Source organism: Lagopus leucura, unplaced genomic scaffold (assembly GCF_019238085.1).
Source record: "Lagopus leucura isolate 7727_CA_CO unplaced genomic scaffold, USGS_WTPT01 Super-Scaffold_741, whole genome shotgun sequence".
NCBI classification, from domain to species: Eukaryota; Metazoa; Chordata; class Aves; order Galliformes; family Phasianidae; genus Lagopus; species Lagopus leucura.
This window is the reverse complement of record NW_024962256.1, coordinates 4,754,675-4,782,191: the sequence shown is the minus strand read 5'-3', so window position 1 is coordinate 4,782,191 and position 27,517 is coordinate 4,754,675. Positions and strand designations below refer to the sequence as shown.

Below are 27,517 nucleotides of genomic sequence, written 5' to 3'. Positions count from 1 at the left end.
AGTGGGTATTGGCTCTTAGGAGATAGATGTGGTGAGTGATGCCATGGGCACGACCACTGTAAGAATTCTTTGTGTTTCAAAGTTTTACATTCAGGTCTTAGACCTGTACAGGATTCGTGTGTGATAACTAAGCAGAACTCCCAAAAGCTGAGGTTCACATCACTGTGACGGTGCACAACAGATGAGGATGTTGTGTTGCCTGTGGGGCAAGCAGCAGGTAGTCACGTCTTGTAATTCACATGTCTCAATTGGGAGAGTAATCTCTTATTGTTGGTTGAGAAAAAGAAGCACTTTATGAAAGTGACCTGGGGCATTTTGGTTTGGTTCATAGGTTAATGTGTATGTTAGGTACTTGCATGGGATTTAAAGGGAACTGGTAGGTACACACTCCCTCCAGAATGGGTGATATAAGGAGTGCTGCAGAAGCTTTGGAGAAGGACCATCAAATGACTGCAATCTCACAGTGAAAGATTTACGGCTGTTAATTTATTAGCACTGTCAGATGGGGATTTGGTAGTGATTTGTTCACTATCTCCATACTTGTGGAGTGGTAACCAACATACTTGTTGGTGGTAACAGGATGTTCACATGTGTATCAAATATACAATAAGGTCCACTGAACTTAGATAACAATTGCCATTTGTCTCACTTGTATAAGGTGAAGATAAGTAACTCTTGAAAGGTGTTTGTATTCCCGTTGCTAAAAAATGCTAAAAGGTATAAAAAGTCAGAAGGCCTGAAGACTTTCGTAATTTTTCCAGCATCTTAAGTGTTCAATGAAGTGCTCATGGTTAGAAAATTTTGTTGAAGATCTTTTTATTTTTTTTAAATTTATCTAGTGTTGAGGGGAGCCCAGTTGCACATGAACATGCACTGCTTTGTGTTCACAAACAGCTATTTGGCTATCCACTGATGGGATTAATCTGGGTTTCCCACGTGGTTCTTTATTTGCAACCCTTATAAACCACATGTCCAAGTACCCCTTTTTTACATCTGTGTAGCAGAAAATAAAGATTGGTCTGGTACTGACTGCACCTGATGCAACTCTGCCCTCTTACTCAGAGGGGTTTGCCTTGGATATTGTAGATGTCAATTTTTGAAGCTTAAAGAACTGCCTCATTTTACCATTGCGTGTGGCACTTCTGTCTAATAGACAGAATAATAGATCCTTGTGAACGCATCTGAGATGAGAACCGGTACCCTATCAAGAGTTAATCAGATGTGATAGGTTTACAATGATTTAATGAAGAAATGTCATACGATCTTCTCTGCACACAGTCGGCCTTTCTCAAAGCCACTTTGTACTTTGAGCAGAAAGTAAAATTGGTGTAAGTTTGTAAGAAATATTTAATGAAGCTCTAGGAATTTTTTTTTTGTTGTTTGCTTTGTGGGATTATTTATTTATTTATTTATTTATTGAGGATTTGAAGGCTATGAATGATGCCAAAACTGCTGTAGTAAAGCAGCATGATTTCAAACAGCATGATGATCGTAAAGGTGTATTTGTCACGTTACACCTATATTATTTTGTACCTACAGGCCAGAAAATTTAGTAGACATTTAGACCAGTTTGTACATTTACACATAGCATAATATTTAAGGCAGTGTAATGCTCATTGCCTGCAGGCAATGCCATATTTGAAGAACTTTGAGGAGTGAAGGGGCTGAAAGTGCCCAAGAAGGTCTTAGCGAGAGTTTGTTGATTTAACATACATGTTGAGCAGGCTGGAAGGGAGTGTAATATTTATCAGCCCAGACTTCATTTAAACTCATTTGGATTCTCCATTGAATTTGGACTTCTCTCAATAAAGTACTGTCTTTGCTATGAAAGAATCAAAACAAGTCCATGAATGAAAGAAACCCCGACCCTACTGAAATCAGAGACAAAACTCTCATTGAGACCCAGGATTTCGTCTTACATGCTTAGAATTTTTCAGAGGCATTCAAGACTATTGCAAAGATTTCTGTGTAAAAGGAGCTCTGAGTTGGAGGGCTGTTTCTGTGTTTCTCTGCTCACAGACCTTCCCATAAGGAATCTCCCGACCTCCATAGTGAATTTGGGCCTTGGTTTTCACAGGTTTCCTGCCTTGAGAGAGGTCTCTGAAATCAAATAGTGTGTGTGTGTGATAACTATTTCCAGTGGTCTATGGATGCAGGAAAAAAATCCACCTGGAGAACAAGTTGGCTGTTCCTCAACTTTCCAATTGTTCGGGAAATAGAGTCTGTGCATCTGGATAAGCTGATGAATGGCAGCTTGAGAAAACCTGCAAAGGTCTTTGGCCTTCAGGTGCGCTGAGTTTGGGTTTTTTTCTTTGTTTAGAAGCAGAGCAGTTAAATTGCAAACGGACGGAAGGCTGAGTGTTGGCTGCACACACGTTTTTTTGGCCTGATTCTGTGAGCTTAGCTTGTGAAATGCACAGCAGGCCCAGTGGCAAACACTTGAGAAGGCAGCAGGAATCTGCATTATGTTGTACTCTGTATAGGGAAGCAATTGTAAATCTTATTGCTAGGGGAACCTGCTTAACAAATTGTACTACTGATTTTTTTTTTCATATTATCATAGACACGTTTCTGTGCTGCATCATTTTCAGTTGAACACCAGTTTCCTTTGAACTTGGAAGCAATTATTCTCCTCAGCACCAAACCTAACAGGACACCCCATGTGCTCAGAGTCAAAAGAACAGTGCCATTACACTGAAAACATGACCAGTCATTTTTGTTCAGTTCAAAATCCTTTTATTCATCTTCTGTGATCTGCTGCACAGGTTAAAGTTACTGCCAAGGTCAAGGGCTTAGAAGTTTCAGCTTTTCCTAGCTTCTCCAGCACTATCTAGAGTTCAGCAAGTGCTGAAACTGTGTTATATTTCTAGCAATCAATGTTGTCTCAAACAGTGCCATTTTCATACCAAATCATAACATTTTCCAACTAAGACTGCTATGAAGTTCCTGCAGTTTTCTGTTCCTAAGGCCCATTGTAGCTGAAACCTTAAAGCTGTTCTAAATAGACGTCTATGCAATTCCTCTTAACAAAGTTGAAAATAATTTATTTTCTGAAAAATGGCTGTTTGTTTGCACTTAAATCTTACAGTAGTTCCATGTCATTTTTGCAGATTTGCTCTAGTAAAAAAAAAAAAAAAAAGAAATCTTTTAGAAATAAAACATTTCAGATTTTGATATTTTCTTCATTTCTGAGAAGACATGGAAGAAAATGCTGTGTTTAACTGGTAATTATTTTTGTGAATAACAAGCAAACTGAAATAAGTATATTCTTGGTTATATGCAGAAGCAGGTTCCTAGGCACGAGCTGCTTTCATAAATTGACTGATTTTATTGCTGATTCTGAAGCACTTATGCCTTGTTATGAGAGTGGACTCCTCAGAGATGATCTAATGAGAATCTAAACAGATGCACCATTCCCTCCTGCAGCAGTTGTGGTTAATGAGACTACAATCCTAGAAACTATAAAGAAGAGTCATTTGTCAGTATAGTAGCAATGATTAGAAAGAGACAGGCTGCACAGGCACCCCAGGAAATACAAGGCAACAGAGATGTCTGTAAAGCAACATGTGCAGGATGATACCACACTAATTGTGTGCCTTGTATTGCATGCTTTGTACATTACCAGCTCTCTCTAAAGAGATTTTCCATGTACCACATATGAGATTAGCCAGCATACATTTATGGGTGTGATCATACTTAGCTGTGTCTGGTTTAGATAAAGAGAGGGGTATAAGAAGGGTTTCTTTCCGGTACTTCTAGTGTTAGTAATAGAAGAACTGTAAATGGAACATTCCCACACTCTTAAAGTATTTATATACAAATCATCTTGACTACCACTTCCCAGCAGATAAAATGGTTTGTGACTCTTCTGTTGTCACAGTCCACAGTTCAATAAATTCTTTCTGATTCATCTCCTTCATTGAACATACTGCTGATGGAAACAAAAAGGCAAAATGGCATTTTGGAATTAACTTTATCTTGTGACCATCTCAGTGCTAGTGTCTTATTCCCTACAGAACAATTATTTTGCCAAAAAGTAGCTCGTGATTTCTAAGTAGAAACAGAAGACAAGTAAAATGAGACTAGGCAAGCTGAGCCTTTCACCATTATAGTATTTCAGAGACTGGGACAAGTAGAACTCAGTATTGGAATTGCCAAGTGAAGGACAAGAGACTGAGGTGTGGCAGTATTACCTTAAGTAATCAGTCATGCTACTTTTCAGAGCAGGTAAATGTAGCACTTACTACAATCTATCAAGGAGCTCATCACCACTGCCCCCGAAATAGGAAAGCTGCTGTCCACTCACGTGGCTGAAAGAAAATCTTGTCTGGAGGTTGTCATATGCAACAAGTCATTCAGAGGTAAAACATCAGACTGGTAAACACAGAACATTGCAGATGGATTCTTCTGAACAAATTTTATGCAGCTAAGCCCCCTAAACTGCACACACACTCATTTTTAAAACACACGTGTACAGATGAATTGTCTTGTATGCTGGCACATCTCTCTCAGCAAGGTGTGCTAAGAGCATTCTTTCCACCCCCTTTCTGGCAACTTTTAAGATTGGCAGATGACCACTCAGCTAAAAGAGGAACAGTTTAAAGAAAACTTCTGTTTTCCTTCCCTCCTATAATATATACAAAAGAAGTCTGAGATTTTCGGTCCTCTAATGAAACATAGGAAACCTAGAGCTGAAAGTAGACCTGCAGGGGTTTTTCTGTTGTGTTTTACAGTCCTCATGGAGCTGTCAGCTATTTTGCTTTGCTGGGTTTTTCAGTCCCTGGTGTGTACCTGAAAAAATGAAGGGGTTTTTTGCTCACGTCTTATGCCTTTGTGGTCAGCTGCACCCATACAAACTGAAGCACTCAAGTGGGAAAGTTTTGCTTTTGTGGGTTTGCACTACAGTAAAGAATGGCACAAAATAAAAGGCAGCAGCATTCTTTTACGGTGCACACAGTCATGTGCTTGGAAATCCAGCTGTTAAGTCAAGCTGCATGTTTCTGCCATGCAGAACCCTCTCACCCTGACAGTCATGGGAGCCTTCAGGACTATTGAATTGGCGTGGATTGTTAGAAGGCAAAGAAATAATTTTAAGAAGAACAATCACACAAATGGAAATTACATTTTTAAACATTAGATTCATATTTGCTAAGTCAGCAGTCATGAAGTATTTCTCACTGGAGCCAAGAGTGGCACTGATAGACTTGGGGTGGCACCTGTGATCTGAATGCAGCCACCAGATGGGTTGCATTGCTTTACACGTGATTTTTCATATCATAAACTTCCCATCAGAGGGCTTAACCCAATGAAAGAATGTGTAAGGAGCAGGTATGCCTTTTGATACAGGCCAAGTGGCCTAACAGCTATTTTCCATCTGTAGCTTTTGTGCGCTTTGGTTAGGGAACAAGTAGCTGCCAGCGTATGCTTCACCCTGCTTGGAGTTGGTTTTGTTTTGAGTTCGCATATCAACTACTGTGCTCTGTGCCTGTGACTTTTAACTCCAATGTCGATCTCTGTAATAAGTCATTGCTGAGTAACCTTCCATTCTTCTTTCCCACATTGCCCATCTAATCACTAGCTGCCAGCACACAGCTCCTGCCTGCATGCCGTCAGAATGAGTGCGAGCTGCTAAAGCCTCAACTCCAGCCTGAACACAGATCTTTGTCTCTGCAGGAAAATGAGGGGGAAAAAAGTCACCAGGGCTACCAGATTTTGTTATTGTTTGTGTTTGTATTTTTTGTTTAAACTTCCTTTTCTCCCTCGACGTTTTGATTCCACCAGTTTTGTTTGGGTTTGATTGGGCTTGCTTTTTTAATTTGATTTTTCTTTAATTGCTCTCCCTCTTCTCATTTTGTTTTCTCCATTCTTTCATTGGAGGCAATGAGCCGTCCAGCGGTCGGAACTCCCCTGTCCCCTATCGGCCAGACAGCCGCCCTCTCACTCCAACTTACGCTCAGGCCCCTAAACATTTCCATGTTCCAGGTAGGAGCTGGCACTGTGTGTGTCTCGGTGTCCTGTCACAGTGTAGAATGTAGCCTTTGTACCTTCTGTCTTGTCTCCATCGTTTCACGCTGTCTGCCATGGGGTGCGCACGCAGGGTTTGGGTCTGCCTGCTCCTGAGCTTTGTGGGAGGAGTGGTGCCTTCAGAAATGGGGGCTCATGGTGATTTTGACTTGTGTTGCTCAGGTATTTTGCTGTTAGAATGCCATGTTTCTCAGGGTCTGCTAATGGCCCATGAGCTGAATACAAGCTATGGAGGGCTTAATTTTTCTCCCAGTTGCACGAGCATAACTCTGCTAACTTTGGAGGAATTGGTTGTGATTCACAGTAGCATGCAGAGGAGTTGACCAGTGAGCCATTACACATGTAGCCACTGACAGGACTAGTTTCAGTCTTGAACCAAACAGTTCTACTTTAATATTCCCTTCTTTTTGTGTTGGTTTTTTTTTTGTTTTGGTCTGGTTTTAGTTTTTGTTGTGTTGGTGTTGTTTTTTTTTAACCAAGCGAGGATGTTTCTTCACCTGTTTCATGCAGTGCCTTGGAGTCCTTGCAGAAGCACACAGACCTGCAATAGTTAGCATGCATGAGGATACCCTCTCTATAAAGGGGGTTCTCTTCTGAAGTGAGAGTACCTCTCTCGTGATTTGATAGGATGAGGGTTTGTGTCCTGTCCCTAGGATTGCTGACACACATCATCTAATTGCATCAGTGCTAGCTGAAAGCCTTATGTCCAGTTATTCATCAGCTCCCCATCAGTCTGGTATCCCTTTAAACTGCCAGAGGCTGCTGCTCTTCCTCCTGCCCTCAGACCTGGCAGACAAACTGTGAATGTTCGCTTTTAGGCAGGGTGACCTGGCTTGGCCAAGGTAGGCTGTGTGAAGTGCCTAAGCTAACCTGGCTGCTCGGACGTGAGTTGAAGTGCACTTGTGTGGAGAGCCCAGCTGGGTACACAGTGCACGGTGTGGTGGGAGAGCTGTCATCTTCAGCTGGAGCAGTGCAGCCCAGGAGCTGTGTGCACGTACCCCATAAAGCTGTCTGGTACACGTGTGCACTAAAGTCTTGCTGCCTGGTTCCCCTTTAGCCTTTGTGCCTATTTGCTGTTCAAGTAGCCGTGAGAAGATCACTAGCACAAAATACTTCAGTGCATTTGTGTGCAAGGAATTTCCCTGTCATTTAGTCCAGGAAATAGGGTTCTGTAAAATAGTTTTACTTTTTTTTTTCTTTTTTTTTTCCCCACATATTGTTTTCCTTAATGCCAAAAGTTGTCTCCTGTATCACTTCGATGAGATCTGTGATAAACAAAATGTACTTTTAAAACATTTTCTTCTTCCTTCATGCTAATATGACTGAAAAGTTTATTTTTTTCAAGCAGTATGATATAGTAGCAAAATGGGGTTTTGACTCAAATGTCTTAGTTTCCAGTAGCTCATTGTGGTCTTGCAGTAAGACCGACTTAAATTTTGCACTGTAGCACTGATTTTGAATTAACTTCTGCATTTGTGGCTGCGTGGAATACTTGAAGAGCTGGTTTGGGGTGGGTGGGTAGTTTAGAACAATGTAGCTCCCATCTTAGTTCGTTATTGTAAAAATATTTTATCTTTTGAATATGCTTTAGATTTCTTACATTAGGGCTCTGAAAAGTGACTTTTTCCTGACTTACATTGATAGTATGCAGTGTGGTCATCCTTACATGAAAATGTATCTAAGTCTTTGTGTTTGAGGAGGAACAGTATGTCCCTTAACACTGACTCTGTGAAGTCAAGGTGCTGTTGGCTGTTCAAAACTATGTATGGAGCAGCTGTTTTGTTCTCTGGCTTTTGAAGTGAATGGTAGGCTCACTGCATTCTCCTCAATCCAACCATTCAGCCGGAAAGAAAATTGAGCTGTTGTGACTGGAGCACAATTTTCCACAAAAGTTACTTGGGGTACTTTTCCCCAAATAGCTTGTTTTTTCACCCCTGAAATGTCTTGCTTGTTTGCATTTCCCAATGTCTGTCACACTGATAATATTTAAAATGAATTATTCATTATTTGAATGCATCCACATGCTACAGAATCCGCTCCAAAGGACTTCATACCACGTGTCTTCTACTTGTCACTCGTTCTTATGTTTTCTTTTCTTCAGGCAATCTGATTCTGTGTAACACTGGCTTTTTCTTGGCCTACATCCTTAATTTGGTCTGTCTACTGTTTTAGTGTTGGTGTTACCTTTACCAATAACTGAAGTAGTTCTCCTATTAACACTTTTCTGTTTCTCCATTTCACAGACCAAGGTGTCAACATTTACAGAAAGCCACCAATCTACAAGCAACATGGTAAATTATCTTTCTTTTTTTGTATCGAATCTGGAGCGTCAACTAAAATACACACAGACTACTGAAAAGCATTCAGTGTTTACTTTGAAAGCATCAAAAATCAGTAATCCAAGCTTTAAAGAGTTCTTGTTGCACATCCTGCTGGGTGGTTATGTTTTAAAGCATGTTGTTTTATTTGAATCTTATGGCTTAAGTCTTGGCCACATTGCTATTAACAGCAAAATTGCCATTAACTAGGATTTTGCTACCTTTTTAGAGTTGTAATGCCTTCCTGTATTTTACTTCTTTCAGTTTATGTTTTCAGAATACAGATTTTGATCATGGAAAAAACGGATTAACAGCAGTCCATTCTTTGTCAGGAACTTTGTGGATTATGTTTATTTTAAGCAGACAAAGTACAATTACTGATGTCAACGACAGTAATGATGGGGATGTTACTGACAGACTGGAATTCCAAATGTACTTTGGCTTCTAGCAAATCTTTATATTGAAAATGATGTAGGTGACTGACAGGGCTGGTTTGATTCTTGATTCTGGTTTGATCAGGTAGTGAGTGTGGCTTATCTGCTGTTCCAGTGTTTAGATTCTGACTTGTACAACAGTATCCAACTCAGCTCTAATCTTTTCAGAGCAGATGTTGTTTTAGCAAGTCTGGAATAACAGTGATGGCAGAAGCCAACTGCTTTGCTGGTCTGTAACAGTGCAGAGCAAGGAACCTTTAAGTGTTTGCTATTTCCTTCAGCTGTCAATAGAAAATTTTAATTAGGAAATTGCATGTAATGTGGTGAAAGAAAAGTGACTTCCACTTAAAGACCTTTCATCCCTTTGCAGACTCTTTATCCAGTGAAACAGCAAATTAGCAGTACTACAGAGCTTGGGTGAACAGTTTGCTGAGATGGTTAAGAAGGCCCAGGGTGTCCATTCTGTAGACAGGAGTGAATATTGCTAAGAACACCACTGTAGTTTTACATCAGGTTTCTTTCCTTGTTCTTTTTTAAGTTCTCAAATCTTATGCTTATTTTAGAAGTCTTAACGTTACTTTTGTTTATTTTTATGGTTTTAATGTCCTCATCTCCCATTAACACGTGAATGTTTAACCACTGACATCACCAATTCTAATAAGTAAGTACGTAAGTACTCTTTGAAGTCATGCTTTTGTAAACCCTCACCAGCTTCCTCCATACCTATAATTACATGTAGTTTCTCAATCATAAAATTCTCAAAATTCCCCGTGATTTCTAATATTGATTCTCCTGAAGTACCCTGAATGTGTTGGATGAGTAACAAAGTACTTCATTGCTTTAACAGATGTCTTTCTGCGTAAAACAAAAGCAAGAAGTACATTCAGAATCCTTTTGTCTTATATGATGGCTTCATATAAGAGAAAGGTGATTTGGACTAACAGTTTGCAGAGGGGAGATGGTTAAGGCTGCTTTTAGTGCAAACTAAATCCTGTAGGATTTTATTATTTTTAATGTAAAGATGTGAAAGCCATAATGCACATCTTCACATGTCCTTTTAAGTGACTTTGGCTTTGATTGCTATCTTAAATGAATGTCCGACTACTGATACATGTTATTGATGAGGTACATTTCATTGGAAGTGCTGTCCCTGCGAAGTTGATCTCAATGAAGTTTAGTAGTTAATAAATAAATTGGCATCTCCTTTTACTGCTACTGCATGCTCATAATCAAGTACATGCAGCAGGAAAGATACAGTTCCTTTATTTGTTTGTTCTGCAGCTTTTCACAGAAGCATAGGAAATAATCAGCATCAGTAGAGTTAAAAATAATGCTGTCCCTCTGATCTGCTTGCTTTCTTACTCTAGAGAGAAGACAAACCAGTGCATAAATCTGGTTTCATTGGTGGTCTTTAAGAGATACCATCAAATACTGTTAGGCTAAATTTTCTCACTCTTGTCTGATCATTTTAACACTCTGAAACCTTAGTAAAACCCAAAGCTGATTTAGGGTTATTTTGGGGGTGGGTTTGTGGGATGAGAAGGTTTGATTCTAATCTGTCGGCAAGAGGAAAGCATTACTTTGTTTCCAATTGCAATTAGAAAGGCAAAACATGAAAATGTTTGGATTTGAAAATGTCCTTCTTGTAAATCAGTAAATCTTGCCAAAATATGGAAACCTCTTATATTGATATAGCTTATTACATGGCTAAGTTCCCTGATTGCCATCTAGATGCAGCTGCTTTGGCAGCACAGAGCAAGTCCTCCGAGGATATCATCAAGTCCTCCAAGTTCCCAGCAGCTCATGCACCAGCACCCAACGAGATACCAAAGATTGAGACGGACCACTGGCCAGGTCCTCCCTCCCTTGCAGCCATAGGTATGCAAAAAGAATTCTACAAGTGATGTGGATTAAAAGGTTCTGATCAGTAAAGTAGCTGCCAGAAGAGGTTGTGAGTATTGTGCCTGCTCCAAGTGATTGCCCCAGAGTGCAGTTATTCTGGTGAGACTCTGCACTTCTCTGTCTTTATAACTGCTAGTGAGCAGAGGAGATTCTGAAAAAGGATGTTGGAAGTAATCACACAAATACTAATCCATAGAAAATTTATGTGAACTCCCATATTGTGATTTAAAAACAGTATGTTGTATCACACATGCATGACTTCTCTCAGTTACTGTCTATGTGATCTTTTAGTCCTAAGCTAATAGTAAATATTCACAGAAAGTGTCACTGCTTCCAACCACACGGCTGTTTTCATGACAAGAACCAAGGACTGCATATAATGGACTAAAATGGACTAAAAAAGTCCCATTTTGTCAAAGTTACTGTTTCTACAGACTGTATTTTTCTTTTGCTCAGCAAATATCTTATTTTAAGTCATGCTCATGTTCATTTTAAAACTTATTTAATATTATGTTATTTCTGTTGATTTTGTTGGCCCCCCTCCTCCCCCCCTTGTAAAATGTAGTACAGAATAAGTTATATAGCCTGGTTGGTTTATGAAGTCATGTCAGATGTGCTGAAGACCTTGCCTTCAGGTTTCTGTGAAGGGATGTGAAGGGAACAGGATTTTTGTGACGTGCAAGGAAAGGTGGCAGGATGGGATTGCTCAATGATCAGTCAAAGGAGCTGTGTATGCAGTGGCAATTGTGTGACAGTGTAGTGATAACATCTGTATACCTGAAACTCTCCTGACAGTGCTTGTTGTAACCACAGCGTTGTTATGCCATGTGTCAGAGGTGGAGGCTTTCCTGGAAATGTTGGCTCTTAACTCATATTCCTGGCAGTGGATGACAATTTTGGTTTAGTTTGTTGGGTTTTTTGTTTTTTTTTTTGAGTTAAGCTGCTTTGCACATTGGCTCTCAGGTGATTTAGTTACACCTGGGAAACTAAACCAAACTTCTTGGAAACTATAGATTTGTATTCATGGTCATATTTTATTCAGAAATAAAGACATTGTATGGGATTAAGCACTGAAAAATCTTCAACCCTCAGATTTTTCAGCTTGGGTTTTTTGTTGTTGTTGTTTTTTGGTTTTTTTGAGTGTGATATTTTGCTGCAGAGCTAGACTGAGCACCACTGTCAAAATAGGAGTTCTGTTTTACTGAAGTCTTGCAAAACCCTGACACCAAAAACACTGTTGCTCGATTGGAAACCTATGGGCAGTTCAGCTTCTTGTTGATTTCATAAGAAGCCTGATAGCCATAGGACAGGCTGTCTGAATGAGTTTTATGGAGGGCAAGTTTTGAATAAGTCTTTTGAATTTGAAAGAAAATACTTCTTTGTTTATTCGGTAAATCAAACTGAGAAAGAACTGATACACAAAGCTGTCTGTACTGTGGTTTTATGGGAGCAGGAGCAGACATGAGACGCAGGTCAAGTGGAAGAGAGGAAGATGATGAGGAGCTACAGAGACGTCGGCAGCTGCAGGAGGAGCAGCTCATGAAGGTTATTATAACCTTATCTTCATACTGCTTCTAAACACCATCCAAAAATTGCCCCTTCTATTTACGTAAGCAACTTATAATTCCTCTGCCAGTTTTATTTTATTCATATATTTTTAATTGCTGTCTGTAGCTTAATTCTGGTCTTGGACAATTGATACTGAAGGAAGAGATGGAAAAGGAGAGGTCAGCCTTTTCTGCCGGTCGTTATGATTCTCCAGGTAATTCATCTAGGCAATGAAGCTAATAATGAACTGTGAGTAATGAATGCCACATGGATGCATACTCAGTGTTTTTCCATCAGAGGCACCACTGGGAGATTGCTTGATATGTATAAGTGGTATTCTGTTGTTCTTCCGTGAAAAGGATGGGCTAATGCCTTGTTTTACTCCCATTTCATGGAGTTGAACCCCGTCATGTTCTAGGAAGTGTTGTGTTATGTATAAGATGACTATAACATCAGATCAGGCTGCCACGTTCTAAGATTTGTTTGAATTCAGCCATTACTGTCTGTTCTGATCCTTGTCCTGGCCAAGTCAGGGCCAAAACCTTTGTCAGTAGCAGTATTACATGACTTAAAGAGCCTTTTCTCCCTTATAGCAAAAAAATTAGGAACACAGAGCAGTGTGTGCTATTCATGTATATTGGCTTGTGCACCAGCAGAAGCTGAGCATATGAATGTAATAATAGTTAAGATAGGATGAGTGGAAAAAAAATTTGTTAAAGGTTTAGAAGGTATGATTACATGTAACTCAGGTGTGCCACTTCAGGAGAGTGAAATACAATAGGACTCTAAACAGGAAACCTATCCAGTCAAACAGTGCTAATCTTCTTGGATTCTTTTGATCCCCTTCTTGGTATTATTGTAAGATATATAGCAATACTCTTATCTATCTGAAGGCTGGAAAGTTATTTTGCTCTCATTACTTTCAGCTTAGTAGAGGTCACTTTGATTCTGAGCCTGGCACTATGACATGATTGTGTTGCATGTAACTTACAGAGCGTATGGAAAGTTGTGATAGTTTGGAACCGAGACGTTAGCTTCTTGAAATCAGCGTATCTCAGTTGGTTAAGCTTCCCCTTAGTTCTTCATCTGTATTTTTTTTCTGCAAGTTGATTTCTCAAATGTTCTTACTTTTGCTTTTCCATGGGATTGTTTCAATAAACAATTTTTCCCTTTCTTTTTCAACAGCCCACGCTTCAGCCTCCAAAACCTCTTCTCTTCCTGGCTATGGAAAAAATGGACTTCACAGGGTAAGGAGATGGATGTTTTGAGACTCAAAAAGTAACTTTAATCATCTGTGGTATTCATGTATTTATTTCCCTAGTAACTGTTTTGGATTTTAAGTTTTATTGATCTTTTTCATAAGATCATCTGAAGTCAGGCAAAACCTTGTTTCCCTCCCCACAAACTTAGTGTTAAAAATACAAGAAAGCAATGCAAGAGAGCTTATGGAAGTTGAGGAAAGAACAGCTTTAAACAATTTGTTACTTCTCTTGTATCAACCCACTGGTGAAGCCATGAACTGTGCATTTATGTGCATGTCCCTCTTTTCCTGTTACAGCCGGTGTCTACAGACTTTGGTCAGTACAACAGTTATGGGGACGTGAGTGGTGGGGTTAGAGGTAAGGATTTTCACATGCCACTTTTTTATGTATTGTATATGGAGAATGTATTGCGATGAGTGCTCATTTCTGCTGCTTCTTATTAAGATTGTGGATTTTCTTTGTATTTGTTAAGTGGTTTTAACTTCTCTGGGCAAACTTGATAGTTCACTCAAACTCTGCAAGTACATGTTTAAAAGTTTGGGTTTATTTTGCTAAATCTTCTATCATCCCTGTTTTTGCCAAGAGCATGCTTTAGCATTGTTCACATTGGAAGCAGGTGATAGTCTGTAGGTAATTGAAATATGTTCTGAATTAATATTTTGAATATGTTTGAGCTTAGTGGTGGGGGGAGAGAGAGGGAGAGAGACAGATTTGCCTTCTAAGTGAGACTGATCCCTTCTGTCTTAGATACTTTATGGTTAAAGATCATAAGCTTCTGCTTGTGTCTCTTTATAGACTGTGAAGGAATCCTACAGAGCTACCTGTTGTCAGGTGAATCATGCTCTAAAAAGTTGAATATCAGTAGGCTATTTATTTGCCAACTATTATGGTTCTCTGCCTCTGATGTTTCTAATGTGACTTAGTTTTCCAGACTGAGAAGCACACTTGAAGTGGTCTGCAATGTAGGGAGTGCTTTGCTCTTCACAAACTAAGACCTAGAGTAGGGAGGTTTGCTGACTGTATAGAATCAGGTGGGATTTTGAGTAGATGAAGTGGATCACAAAACACAAGGATTATCTGGCAGACTGTGTCTATCTCCTCTTCAACCCTCTGCAGCTGATGAGATTTCTCTTTTGTTTTTCAGATTTCCAGGTAGAGTACGGGTTTTCATCAATCAACTGACAACGGATTTAAAAGCATCCACTTTCTTTTTAAGTCTGAATTTCTGCTACAGGGAAGGGTTTCTTAAGACATTAACTTTGATTTACCTGCATGTTTAAGCATAATCACCAATGTAGACTCTTAATTGATAAAAAACAGGCACAGTCTCAGATTCCTCCTTCCTTGTACCTCCCCAGAACTGGGTTGAGAAGGCTCAGACCAGTCTGAGATAAAATCCACTGTCTGTTCAAATACGAGTTGCCTGCAATAGTTCTTTCTGGACAGCTGAGGGTGGATTTATCTCCAGCCTGTCTAGTACCAGCCCCAGAGATGCTTTGAAATAATTTTCTGGAGGCAATTTTCTTCCATACCAGGAGCCTTTTTGCCCTGGAATTTATTCTTCAGACAAGATGACTAATCAATATCTTTCTACAGTGCTACCATCACAGATGAGCTATTAAGACACATGCTTGCAAAAATTAACCCTTTTATCCCAAAACCTGTCTAAGGGATTTTTTCCAGAATAGTTTGAGCCTGGCTGGCCCCTCAGCACAATCACATTATGAAGTGACAATTTAAGAAAGGTTTTAATGATGTGGATGTATTTGTTAATGATATATCAAAACTGTGATGAATGGAAAGAAAATAAGATTATGGGAGAAGAGAGGAGTTCTTCATGTATTATATTCAAGATGTAATTGAACCTGTGTCAAAACAGTACCTTTTGACAACAGCCCTATCCTTGTTCTTGTTCATAGTCAATATTTTCCACTGTACACACACACACACACACACACAAAAAAAAAAAAAAAGCAAACCAACCCAACACCTTGGCTGATACACTAAGTGACATGAAGGGCAGACAGGCTGCTTATGTGTACTGTTGAGCAGAATCTGAATTTACGCTTCTCTGTATTTGTTCCAGATAAGAGCCTTACTTGATGATTGGGGTTGGGAAGGGCCTGCCATTCTCTCAGGGACCCCAGGTCCATCCAGCCCCAGTAATGTCAGAAAATGTAGTGGTAGAGAGGGTGGAAGGATGCCTCAGGAAAACATGCTTCTGAGAAGTGATTGCCAGTAACCATGGCAATGTCCTGTGTGGTCAGAGTAAGCAATAAGGCTTGAAGGGAGTCTCAGTGCAAATTCACCTTTGTTTTCACCACTTCTTGAGTGCCTTTACCCTCTGTGTGTGTAACCTATGTGTCTGATGTATACCTGTATCTGATGCAGTCCCTTCCGGATGGTCATGTCCCTGGAATGAGAATGGACAGAGGAGTATCTATGCCTAACATGTTGGAGCCAAAGGCAAGTGCAGATGTTATTCACTTTCGTTCAAGATAATGAAGATTTGACTGTGAAATGCAGATAAAATACAGGAGATGTCTTGGTTCCCTTGTTCTTCTTTACCTCATCTCAATCCTTTCTCCCTTTGTGCCAAACCTTTCCCTTTGTTCTGGAATTTGCCTATTCTGGGTATTCATACTCCGGCTGAAGGCAGTCAGTGTGCTCCTTTTGGGTGGAGCAGGCTTTCTCAGAGACACAATGAAGATACTGAAGGGCTCAGTAAATAGCTAGTTCTCTGTCAAGCTTTCAATAGCCAAAATAGCAGACCACACTTGATTGCAAAGTCTTGGATCTGTTATGTTTGAAAAGTGACGCAGGATATTATGGTTCACAACACATGGCTGAGGCTCAACACAGATCTCTGGTTTGAGGCTAATGGTGCCTGAAATCTTATATAATGCTTAGTTCCCTATATAAGAACTTTGTTACGAGATTTGTTGGGAAAAAGAGGTAATATCAGCTGAATATGAGTTAAGGTATAAATAAAAATGCTTTTGCTGCTGTGTCTAGAGGTGGCTGAGTCAAAAATGAAAATAATCTATAGAAAGGCTTCAGCCAGTGCTGTGCTCTAAATCTTGCAACTTTCTCTGTGGCTGGTGAACCTTCTGAGAAATCATGGTTTTCCCAGAGTTGCAAGGATCAGCATTGCTGCAGTTAAGTGAGGAGCTTTATATGCAAACCAGGTTACTGCTTGTGCTTCCAGGTGACCCCCAGACAAATTGTAGAAGGCAATAACCTTAGCGTTATGAGCTGAGACCCTAGTGCAGTGTACGTGAACAAATGTTTTTATATACTATGTAAGTATAGACCTTGAGAACATCCCTGACTTCTGAGATTATGCTTTTTATTCCAAATGATTTCTTTTTTTCAGTGCAATAGCATTTCTTACAGCCCTCACTGCCATTAATGCATCCTGTTATTTGGAATTTTGTGGTGGGTTACGAATTCTGTCATACTACTAATGATAAAATTTGTGGGAATGTTCATGAGAGTACAGTTCGCTTTCTGTTGATGTTTAAAAAGGTTATGCCAGTCCCTGAGGTTATGCTAAGTGGCAGTTCTGTTCATGTCAATGATCCAACAGTAATTTAAACCTGATCAAGTGGCTACGAGGTGACCTTCAAGGTCTCTTCTAAACCAAGCCATTCTGTGATTCTATGAAGTGAAAAAAGCCAACTCAGTGTCAGCCTGAAACACCTGGGAAGTGAAAATTAGTAAATTTCAGAAAGCCCAAATCTTACCAAGCGGTTCACCAGAAGGGACAGAATTTGTGCATCCTAACATACCTTACTGTGAATACCTGAATATAAAATGTACTTATGACCACAGACCTTGACTTAAACTCTGCCTGTTTAAGTATTTTGAAGAGTTGCATTTCAGTTTCCTTTAATACTGTATATGGTAGCCATTTCCACTATTGAACATAAACAATGTAATTCAAAGTATAGACTTAATTGTACCATTGTGACAATGTCAAAGTCTCCTAAGAATCCTATCTTAAAGCTGGTATGTAAGCACACATTACTTAAATTATTATTACTTACAATAAACTCCGTGGTGTGTTCATTGGTGCCTGAATCTTATTTATTGCATTTCATTGGGGTAATCGCTTACAATGGAATTAACTTAATTGCTTAGTACTACCCAGAACCTGATTTGGTGGAATTTCTTCTGTTGTTAAATAATTAATAGAATTTTATTATAAATAAGCTACTTGTCCAGGAGAGTTTTGGTGATTTCATTTAGTGGGCAAGTATCTGGCTAAAACAGTTTTGTTTGCCAGGAATGGTTGTAATCCATATGGTTTTCTGAAATCCTTTTTAAGCATCGTTGTTTCTGTTGCATTAAACTGATCTGAGACCCACTGACTTTAAACACTTTACTTCAAACTTAGAACCTGTACGAGTAGAAGAAAAAGTAAATCATTTATGCATCCAGGAATTAATTGTTGGCAGTAGCTGATTTGTATAAGCTCTGGATGTTATTTGAAACGTAGAGGGAAATCAAGGGAAATGTAATGGGATATGTACGGGACAGATACTCTTCTGAAGCAGATGAAGATGTGTAAGATGAATATGAATACAAAAACATCTCTTTAGTCCATGTATGTATGTTCTTTAACTGTCCAAACAAGCAAAGAAAATCCTTTGATGAATTTTGTTGAATGCAGTAGCCCCCACTAATGAATATCTTGCTTTTTCAGAGTTACTGTTCCTTCAGATGGACTGTCAGATGTATGTTCATGTATTTTTAAGAGTCCTCTGAATTTGTTTTCTTAGAGCTGTCCGTTTTGGCAACCATCAGCCAGACCAATGAGTGCCAAATCTACGTATCTTAATAATCCCTAAAATTTGTACATTGCTAGATGAGAAAGTATATTGAATAGAGAGAACTCTGTCTTAACAAAGCCAGCTAATATGTTATGTGCACTATAAAAATCAGTGTACATAGAACCTCAAATGTGTGAGGCGGTTTGACATTGATACTGAACAAGTTCTTGCTTTGTCCAGATTGGCCTGTCTTTCATGCATCTTTCAAAAAAGAAATGCTGTAATTTTCGTTGAAAAGGAAAAAGAATGTTTGCGTGGCTATGAAATTAAGACACGTTGTGTTCTTTTTGTTTTGAAATGTAAATACCTCTCTTTTTTCCCCTTTTTATACATTGTTAACAGATTTTTCCATATGAAATACTCATGGTGACCAACAGAGGGCGAAATAAAATACTAAAAGATGTAGACAGAACCAGGCTGGAGGTAAGAGAAGCAAGTTCCTAAATGCTTTTTCCTGCTGAAGTTGTTTGTTGTTGGACACTTGAAAGCTCAAACACTAACGTGTGGGCCCTTGTTAGACTAACAAGATTTCTCAGCAGTAAATGGTGAAGAAGGAATCAGACGGGGAGGAAGCAGCAGCTTCTCAGCAAGTGGTGCTAGGCCAGGAGTCACACATCTCTGAGCAGGAATGCCTCTGTCCCCCTGCTCCTGGGCAGAGCTGTTCACAACCCCCTTGTTTTTCAAGCAATTATTTTCATACTTGCAAATTGGTAAAAAAGACCAAAATTGGTCAAGCGTTTCACAGTGATAAGACCCATGTCAGAGTGGGGCAAAGCTTTGTCTGGGCCTGCATCCTTTCTCAGTGAAGTGCCAGTGCCAACCACCTTTGAGAATCCAAAGTCTAACTTTCTCTGATTCGTTGGTAAGTGTTAGAGTGACTCATTATGCAAAAACATGAGGATTTAAATCTCTACTAACAAATAAAAGTTGTCCACCAATCTGTGGGTTACACGTAAGCAGCCCAATGAAATTTCTTGCTGGGGGATGTTTAGGTTACTTCTAGTTAATTAATCTTGTGGAGATGCATGAAAGAAGGCATGACAACTCGGGTGAGTACCCACTGATTTACATTTTTAGATAGCAATCATGTATCTAGCTAATGGAAATTCAAGGTGGTGTTATGTTAACACCAGGAGGAGGGACTTTATCTGTCCAGTGCACTCTAGGGCAGAGGAATAACAGAGATAACTCACACAAGACATGTTTCAGTTGTGGTAGAGAAATGTGCTGGGCAGTTAGTCTGGCCAGATGTCTTTCTTCTCAAAGTTTGCAACGTGGCACGTTCAACCTGCAGCCCTTCAACAAAGCTCACCTAAACCCAGAGCCTGCACTTCTCTGTGTGAACAGAGATGACTAGTTAAAGCCTGGAGAGGGGCATGCAAGTGCTATTTCTTTTCTGTTATCTATCACTGCATGTTGGGCAACTTCAGACAACTTGTTTATTCTGTCTTGCTCATTCATCAACTGAAATAGTTCTTCTGATCCCCTTTGTAACCTTTCAGACGAGGTTACAAACAGCAAAATGTTATTGGTGCACTGAGAATCCAGGTTTATTACAACTTGGATACGTGTTTTGGTATTTCATCAAGCTTCTATCGCTAGATCTTGCAGTGGCATCTAGAGTGACATGAAATCCCTTAAGGCACTCCTGTCTCCCATTGCATCTTTTTCAGCTTTGACTGACCATTGCCTTTTCTTCCCCCCCTCTTTTTTTTTCTTTTTTTAAAGCGTCACTTAGCACCTGAAGTTTTCCAAGAGATATTTGGCATGACGATACAGGAGTTTGACAAGTTACCTCTCTGGAGACGCAACGACATGAAGAAAAAAGCAAAACTCTTTTAATCTCCCTTTAAACAAACAACTAAAAATGACGTGTAGGATGTTGTATCCTGCAATCCAAACTATTTGGAAGCATCCACTTACCCATTAAAAAGGGAAAACCGCATAGTGGCACCTCTACACACAGCAGTTGAACAAGATGAACCTTTGCCCTCCTGCAACACAGGGAGAAAATATCTGGGCTCAGAAACAACAATGATAATTTTCAGAGGTGTCGGCCTTTTACATGATAAATATACAAGATAGGAAACTTTTCTTCTCCCTCAGTGATATTCCCTTTACTTCTCTCCATAACAAGATGGAACTTTATTGCTAGAGCCAGGAAGTGCCCTTAGGATGCCTTGTAGACTAAAGTAGTTGTAACCACTCCAAGAACTGGAAAAGAAAAAAAAATATATATATATATAATATATATATATGTATGTGTGTTTGTGTGTGTGCGCACATGTATTTATATCTACTCATCTGTGTATGTATGTGTATATATGTGTATATATGGAGAGAAAGACAGATACTCCATAGTGAAGGAGAAGCCCTTTGTAACACATCCATATGGTCACGTCCAGTCTTTCACACAACTGTTTCTTCACCGGCAGTCTTTTGAAACTGCATCTTTGTGTGATACTATCTGCAGAGGTGGGCACTTTGCTCACCTACATGCATACCAGTTGAATTCTCAGAAAGCAGACTCCTTGTACTTGTATATATTTGCTAGGATGTAGGAAGTGAATTGCTGTGTCTGTTGTCGGTCTTCCCTCTTCCACACTTTCTGCTTGAATTAATAAGGCTGGAGCTTAACCAGTCAAATAATGTAAGATCACCTGAGTAATGGGAATGATGGAGAAGAGTCAGTTTTCTTGTAATTTAGTCCAACAGATGGGTAGCTGAAGGTGGGAATGATAGAGTGAGAAAATGCTTTTTTAAGTGTGCCCTGGTTCACACCCAGAGATTTTGGACAGACTCCTTTCTAGTAATTAATTACTAGGTACAGCTCCTTAGACTGCAGTGGATTTTACATCAGCAGGGAAGGTGGTTCTCTGCGAGTCAACATAAATTATCATCCCTTTTTAGGAGGAATGTTTATGAATTGAAAGGTACCACCAAGGTGCCGTGCTCTGCCAATAGAGACTATCTGATTAAATTGCAGTTGCTGTTGTCAGTATGGCACAGTGCATGGGGCCAAGCATCCCTTTTTAGTTAAAGTAGTTTTTCACTTCTGCTTGGGAAGGAAGGTGCAGTATCTTTTTTTTTTTCCTCTCTTGAAGCTTCAAAGCTCCAGCCTTGGTTATTTTTATTTCCCTTTGTGCCTGACTTGGTTTATGAAGACAGAGAAATCATGCAAGGTGGTTTCTGAGCTGCGTTGAACTTTTTATTGCTTTCAGTCTTCTTCCACTATATTGCAGCTTGAAAAATAACTGCCTATATATATATATATATATATATCTTAACTGCTTCTGGGCAGGTCCTATACAGAGAAGGACATGAGCACCAAAGTAACTGAATGAATGCATTGTGGCTGCAGCATCAGCTTTTTCTCTTCTTGATGCTTAACTGCCAATGCAAACTGCACTAATGACCATCTCCTAGTATTGGAGAAAGTCATTTAGGTTCTGTGTCTGTCAAAGAATATCAAGGTTTCATTCTTAATGCAGAAACTTTTGGCACTGGAGACGTCAGAACCTTTGTATTTTCTGTTACATTAGACATTAGAGTTAAAATCTGGAAGTCAGGAAGAGGAAACAGTCCCACGTAGTTGTGAGGTTCACTACCACTGTGTTGAGTTCTGTATGTCACCAAATGGCATTTCACCATGGAATGTGCAGGACTGCCCAATCCTGCCCCATCTTTGCTGGTATAGGTGGTCCTGCTAGAGCAGGTCACTGTGGTTCATGTGCTCCATGCTCTGGAGCTAAGTGAATGGTGGGTCCAAGGGGTGTGATTGAGAATGTTCTCACATGCAGACCTGGCAGCATTGTCCCCACTGAACACAGGTCCCCACTGAACACTGTACTATGCAGCTGAGTGTGGCTTGGCTATCTGGACTTCACTGAGATTACAGCAAGGATCAGTTCAACATTTTTTACTTCGTTTTTCAGAACAAGCATCTGAAATGGCTTTAGAGGAACACTGAGAAACAAATGGGAGCGAGGAGCACTGGCAGTTAGAGATGCATTTTTGAGTGATAGCTGAAACCTCATCCATTTTACAGTCATAAGCTTTGTGAGCACTAGTCTCCAAAATTCAGTGTATGTTACCTGCAAATTGTGGCCTTATGTTGAGAAGAACACTTGGATTTGATCATTTAAAGTATTAAAATTCTCTAAACTTTACCAATCCGTATCCTATTGGTGATGCTGCGCTGCTGCCACCCAAACACAGTGGGCTTTGTAGGTATCTCAGGTCACCTTGACAACAGACCTTTCTGATACAAAGACTGCTGTCACAGATGTGAGCTGCCAGCCCTCAGCTTTAGGTTGTTGAACAGTGTATGTGAATATCTACCCAGTCATTTCAGAGATGACTAAGGCAGGTTGTCTTCTCTCTCCCCTCAAAAAAAAGCCAAAAGAGAAAAAAAGAAAAGAACCCATTCCTCCAGCCTTTGAAAAATGACAAGATAATTTGTGTCTGCCTTATCAGCTGAGAATTTAAAGTTGCAGTTGCAGCATGGGTAGGAATGAAGAGAAGCCAGCTTAGATGCTGCAGATACAATTAATCTCCTAAGTGGATTTTTGGGCTGGTGCTGGTTCATATCTTGCTGGTGTGGAGCATAGTCAGTGCTTTATTTCTGATTGAGACCATGAGGGTTTTCTGAGCATTAGTGTCATGCCTATGCTTAGTTCCTGTTAACTATCCCAGCCACCTATAAGCAGACGCACCCCAAAGATCTCACACCCTGAATACACTGCAGCCAGCCAGCATGTGTTTTGCAGTGGGCTCTTAGCAGTTGTCACTGCAGCACTTTCCCAACTTTAATCTGCTCTTCCCACCTAATAAAAAGGAAATGCAGCCCTGGGGAGAATTGTCTTTGTAATCAGTGAATCATTTTCCTAGTATCAATCCAGTAGTGTATTGTTTGTTGGGCAGCTCTGCACTGTTAGATGATTCTTTGTAATTCCCCTCTCAATGTTCCCTTGTGGCTGATAAATTTGAATACTGTAATCTAACATAGAGCTTTGTAACTAGACTTTAAATAATTCAGTAAATACTTAAGTGTGTAAGAATATGCCTTAAGTACACACTCAAGTACTTCTGTCTCCTGCAAAGCATCTGAGCTTCTGATGAAGTCCTATCAAACAGTGCTGTCAACAGTCTCTGCTGAGAGGACCGAAAACTGGTTATCGCTTGTTTTTTCCCCTTCTGCTTTAAGAATGATGAGCAAAGACCTGTAAAAATAGGTGTGCAGGATGGAATTACAAAATAATCACACGTGTGCAAAACTGAATTATATACAGATGCAGTTGAGATGCTGTGCAAGAAGTTAACCTGGAATTTCCAACTAGTTGTGTTAAATAGGCAGCCGTAAGTCTGAAATGAAGGCTGTCACTTACAGATGCCTTGTTCTGTGACGTATGGAGTGTGCAGGAGGCAAGGTCACTTTCCCAGTTGAGAAAGCAGATTTAGAAATTACTAAACTGTCCACTGTTTCTCAATGAAATTACATGATCTATTGTGGCCTCTGTTTAGGGAGTTGAATGTTAGCATCTCAACTTTGACAGTGTCCCATCCCAAGTTTCTTTGGGATCCTAAACTGGGATCCTAAACTTTCTGTACAACTGGAACAGTAATTTCTCGTGAAGCTCACTCACAGAACTTTGTGATTTTCTTTTTGTTACCATTTCACGCTGGTGTCATTTAGGAGACATTTTAGTGGCATAACTCTCAGAAACATATTTCTGTTCTCAGTTTGGTTAGTAGCCTTTCATTAAACATAGTTTGTGATGCATCGTGCACATAGCTGCAGTGTGCTGTGAAAGGTTAGACTAGGAAAACAGGAAGTTTCTTAATAGCTGCATGTGGAGGCAAGAGAGCTCTGTGGTTCCAGTAATGCTATTAGTCCTGTCAAGACAGATGTCAACTCGCCTTACCAACTTGTCTGGCCCCAAGTCTGTCTGCACCTAGCACTGAAGTGCCCAAGCTCTCCCTTGCTGCAATTAGTCTGAAACTAGACATGTTTTGAAATGAAATCCCTTTCTGCAAGCCATTGCTGCTCCTGGAGTGTCACTGCCATGTCAGGTAATATCAGTGCATGGAGATGTATGAAGTTCTGGAGGAGGACAGGTGGAATAACTATAGAATCATAGAATATCCCAAGTAGGAAGGGATTCACAAGGATAAGCAGCAGGTCAAGGGTGGTGGTCCTTCCCCTGCACTCTGCACTGGTGAGACGTCACCTGGAACACTGTGTCCACATGTGGAGTCCTCAGTACAGGAGAGATATGGACCTGTTGGAGCACATCCAGAGGAGGGCCATAAAGTGATCCAAGGCAAACACCTCCCCTGCAAGGACAGGCTGAGAGAGCTGGAACTGTCTCTGGGGAGGCCTGGGAGCAGCCTTTCAGTACCTGAAGGAGGGGACAGAGTCTTTAGCAGGGTCTGTTGTGACAGGACCAGAGTTTCAAAGTAAAAGAGGGGAGGTTTAGATTGGGTTTAAGGAAGTTTTTTACAGTAAGGGTGGTGAAGCACTGGAACAGGTTGCCCAGGGAGGTGATGGATCCTCATCCCTGGAGACATTTCAGGTGAGGCTGGACCAGGCACTGAGCACCTGATGGAGCTGTAGATGCCCCAGTTCATTGCAGAGAAGTTGGACCAGGTGACCTTTAAAGGTCCCTTCCAACTCAAACAACTCTGATTGTATGATCATCTGGTCCAAGCTTGATTGCTCCAGAGTTTACTGGAGTGGTGTTTAGCAGACTTAGAAGAAATGCATGCCAGTTTGTATTACCTATTTCAGACTGTGGAGAAGTCAAGTTTGGAGCACCTGTAGATTATGAGCATCTTTGCTCAAGTCAATGATAATAACAATGCATAAAACATGCAGGAAGCGAAAAAATCTGCTGATCTGTGCTGAAATACCAGCCATTTCCCAGCAGACTCTTGAGGCTTGGTCCCACAACCCCCTTTCACATTTGCTTAGGCCCAGGTCATGGTCCAGTTCTTTGCCAACGTATCTGCTGGAGTCCAGCATAGTCGTAATGTGTAGATGTGGAAGGAGTGATCTTGCCAACACATGGTATGATTTTACACCACTGCTATGGAATGAAGAGCCTTTCTCTTAGTGTAGAAACACTCTTATCGCTGTGGGTCGCAGGACCATTCTTGCTGGTGAGTTTTTCTTCTGACTTCTCCCACACAACTATTTTGTGCTTGATAAAGTAGAAAACAAAAAATCTGTTACAATGCAAAGATGCTGAGATTTTAGTGAGGCAACTCTGCTGGCAGGAGCTATGTGATGCTGGCAGTTGCATAGAGGGAATAAGTGTTATTAATTTTAATGCGAGCATCAGTGCAGGAAGTGGGAATCTAATTGGCCATTAATGTTGTTTGCCTGTATGCAAAATAAATTATTTGTTGCCCAAAGGGCTTCTAACAGGGAAATAGATTTCTGCTAATGATTTCCTCAAAAATGCTTGTCCACGTGAAGAGGTGCTCCTTCCACGTGCACCGTGATCCTTCTTTTGAGGTAAAAAGAAATGACTGAAGGCAAGCCGTAACCTGGTATGCCAGAAATCACTGTAGTTAATATGAGTGCTTCTCCCAGGACTTGTAAGGCTGAAGCCCACAGGACCTTGCTCCTAGGCATTAGGAAATGAAGTGTAGAAAGTCTTGAAGAAGCAGAAGCAAATCCCAGCGGTGCCTTACCGGGCTGTGCCTGGCTCCCGTGGGCGCTCTGACAGGTCCCCCAGTGCAAACCCACTGCGGTCAGTGGATTCTCTCACTGATGTCTGCACATTTGGGAGCAGGCAGGCTCTTTTCATCTGTCGAGACCAGAAGAGTCTCAGAGTATCACCATTGGGTCTGTCTTGTCCAGGCAGTGCGACTAGGTCATTGCTGATAACTCTTCCTGTAAGAGGGCCTTACATCTGGGACTTTTTTTTAAGCTTTGGAAACCGAAACTAATTTTTTTCAGAGGTATATTTTATTTTTAAAAGAGTAGATTTTGGTGATAGGATTTTGTTTTTAATTTTTTCTTTTCTCCTCCCTCTGCATGTCAAACAAACCAGCGTTCCAGGGAGGTGTCCCTGTGTTTCCCACTCATCTGTGAGACAGCTCTCTGTGAGTCTCCCTGTAAAAATGAGTCGATGTCTTGTAAGTCTGCTTGTATGCATAATGAACAGTTGAGCTGGGTTGCTGTTCTGTACAATTACTGTTTCAACTGTCATACTGCAAACAGCACATACTGCACTCCTGTGCCACTGTAATCTGCATCACTGTTGTACTCAAGTCAATGAATAAAGTTTGAAGCTTTATTCTTAATTGCTGGGTTCATGTAGTCTCATTTATTTGTGTTTTGTTTTTTTCTTTCATCTTGCAGAGCTGTATCACAGTCTCCTTAGAAAACAGGTTGTGCTCTCAGGAAGGATACAGGTGAGACATAAATGTCCAGACCAAAGCAGATGAACAAAATTGCATGGCTTCAGTAAATAGTTGACCAAACATTCTAGAATGGACACAAGCTTCTGGTAACTATATTACTAAAATATCTATTCTGCAAACCACATAGGAGTGTTAATGCTGTGTGGTTAGCTGGTGGTTGACAAAGAGCAGAAGTGGCAGCGTGGTCAGGTAGGTGATACTGTTGCGTTATCTTCACAGCCTGAATAGCTTCCTTTCTCTACCTCTGTGAGTTCAGCTAGAATTTTAGTCCCTGATATGATGTTTCCATGTATTAGCATTTTAAATTAGGCGTTTGCCTAACTGCTGTTTACATCTGCCTAGCCTTGTGCTGGGTATAGAAGACGGGGAGTTGCCATTACAAGACATGGGGCCATAAAACATGTCTGGGTGCACTGAATGGCCATGTGTCCAGCAGACCCTGGCAGCAACAGCAGGGTTGGGCACACCCATGGCCTAAGAATAAGGAAATGTTAAGGGACTTTGTTCATTAGTGCACACAGATATGCCCTGGGAAAGGAGCCACGCATACACAGCTCTGGTAGATGACCTGCTGTACATCCCCACTGAATTAGCATGAGCCTCCTGCAGTTATGGGACCTGGAGCAACCAGAGCTGGAGCTTCATTAGGACTGGCCTTTGGGCTTGTTTGTTAAAGGGGATGGGGTGTGCGGTGATGTTACTGTTTGAAGTGAAGCCATTGGGAATCAATCCTAAAAAAACTGAGTGGGAAAGAATCGTGC

The 27,517-nt window shown here is 40.5% G+C and overlaps 1 protein-coding gene across 21 annotated transcripts in view; it reads left to right on the top strand.

Moving 5' to 3' along the window:
• Nucleotides 1–22,769, top strand: part of ABLIM1 (actin binding LIM protein 1) — a 169,258-nt gene extending 146,489 nt beyond the window's left edge. For 7 of the 21 annotated variants that reach the window (XM_042863831.1, XM_042863825.1, XM_042863836.1 and 4 more), the window contains 11 exons: nt 5,878–5,982; nt 8,268–8,315; nt 10,508–10,654; nt 12,129–12,223; nt 12,353–12,440; nt 13,412–13,473; nt 13,785–13,845; nt 14,633–14,640; nt 15,880–15,954; nt 18,666–18,746; nt 20,052–22,769. In XM_042863831.1, the coding sequence (XP_042719765.1) occupies nt 5,878–5,982; nt 8,268–8,315; nt 10,508–10,654; nt 12,129–12,223; nt 12,353–12,440; nt 13,412–13,473; nt 13,785–13,845; nt 14,633–14,640; nt 15,880–15,954; nt 18,666–18,746; nt 20,052–20,165 (884 nt within the window). In that variant the 3' untranslated portion in view covers nt 20,166–22,769. The remainder of the gene's footprint in view (nt 1–5,877; nt 5,983–8,267; nt 8,316–10,507; nt 10,655–12,128; nt 12,224–12,352; nt 12,441–13,411; nt 13,474–13,784; nt 13,846–14,632; nt 14,641–15,879; nt 15,955–18,665; nt 18,747–20,051) is intronic. The other 14 variants (XM_042863834.1, XM_042863826.1, XM_042863838.1 and 11 more) reach the window with 6 other exon arrangements.
• Nucleotides 22,770–27,517: the final 4,748 nt, after the last annotated feature.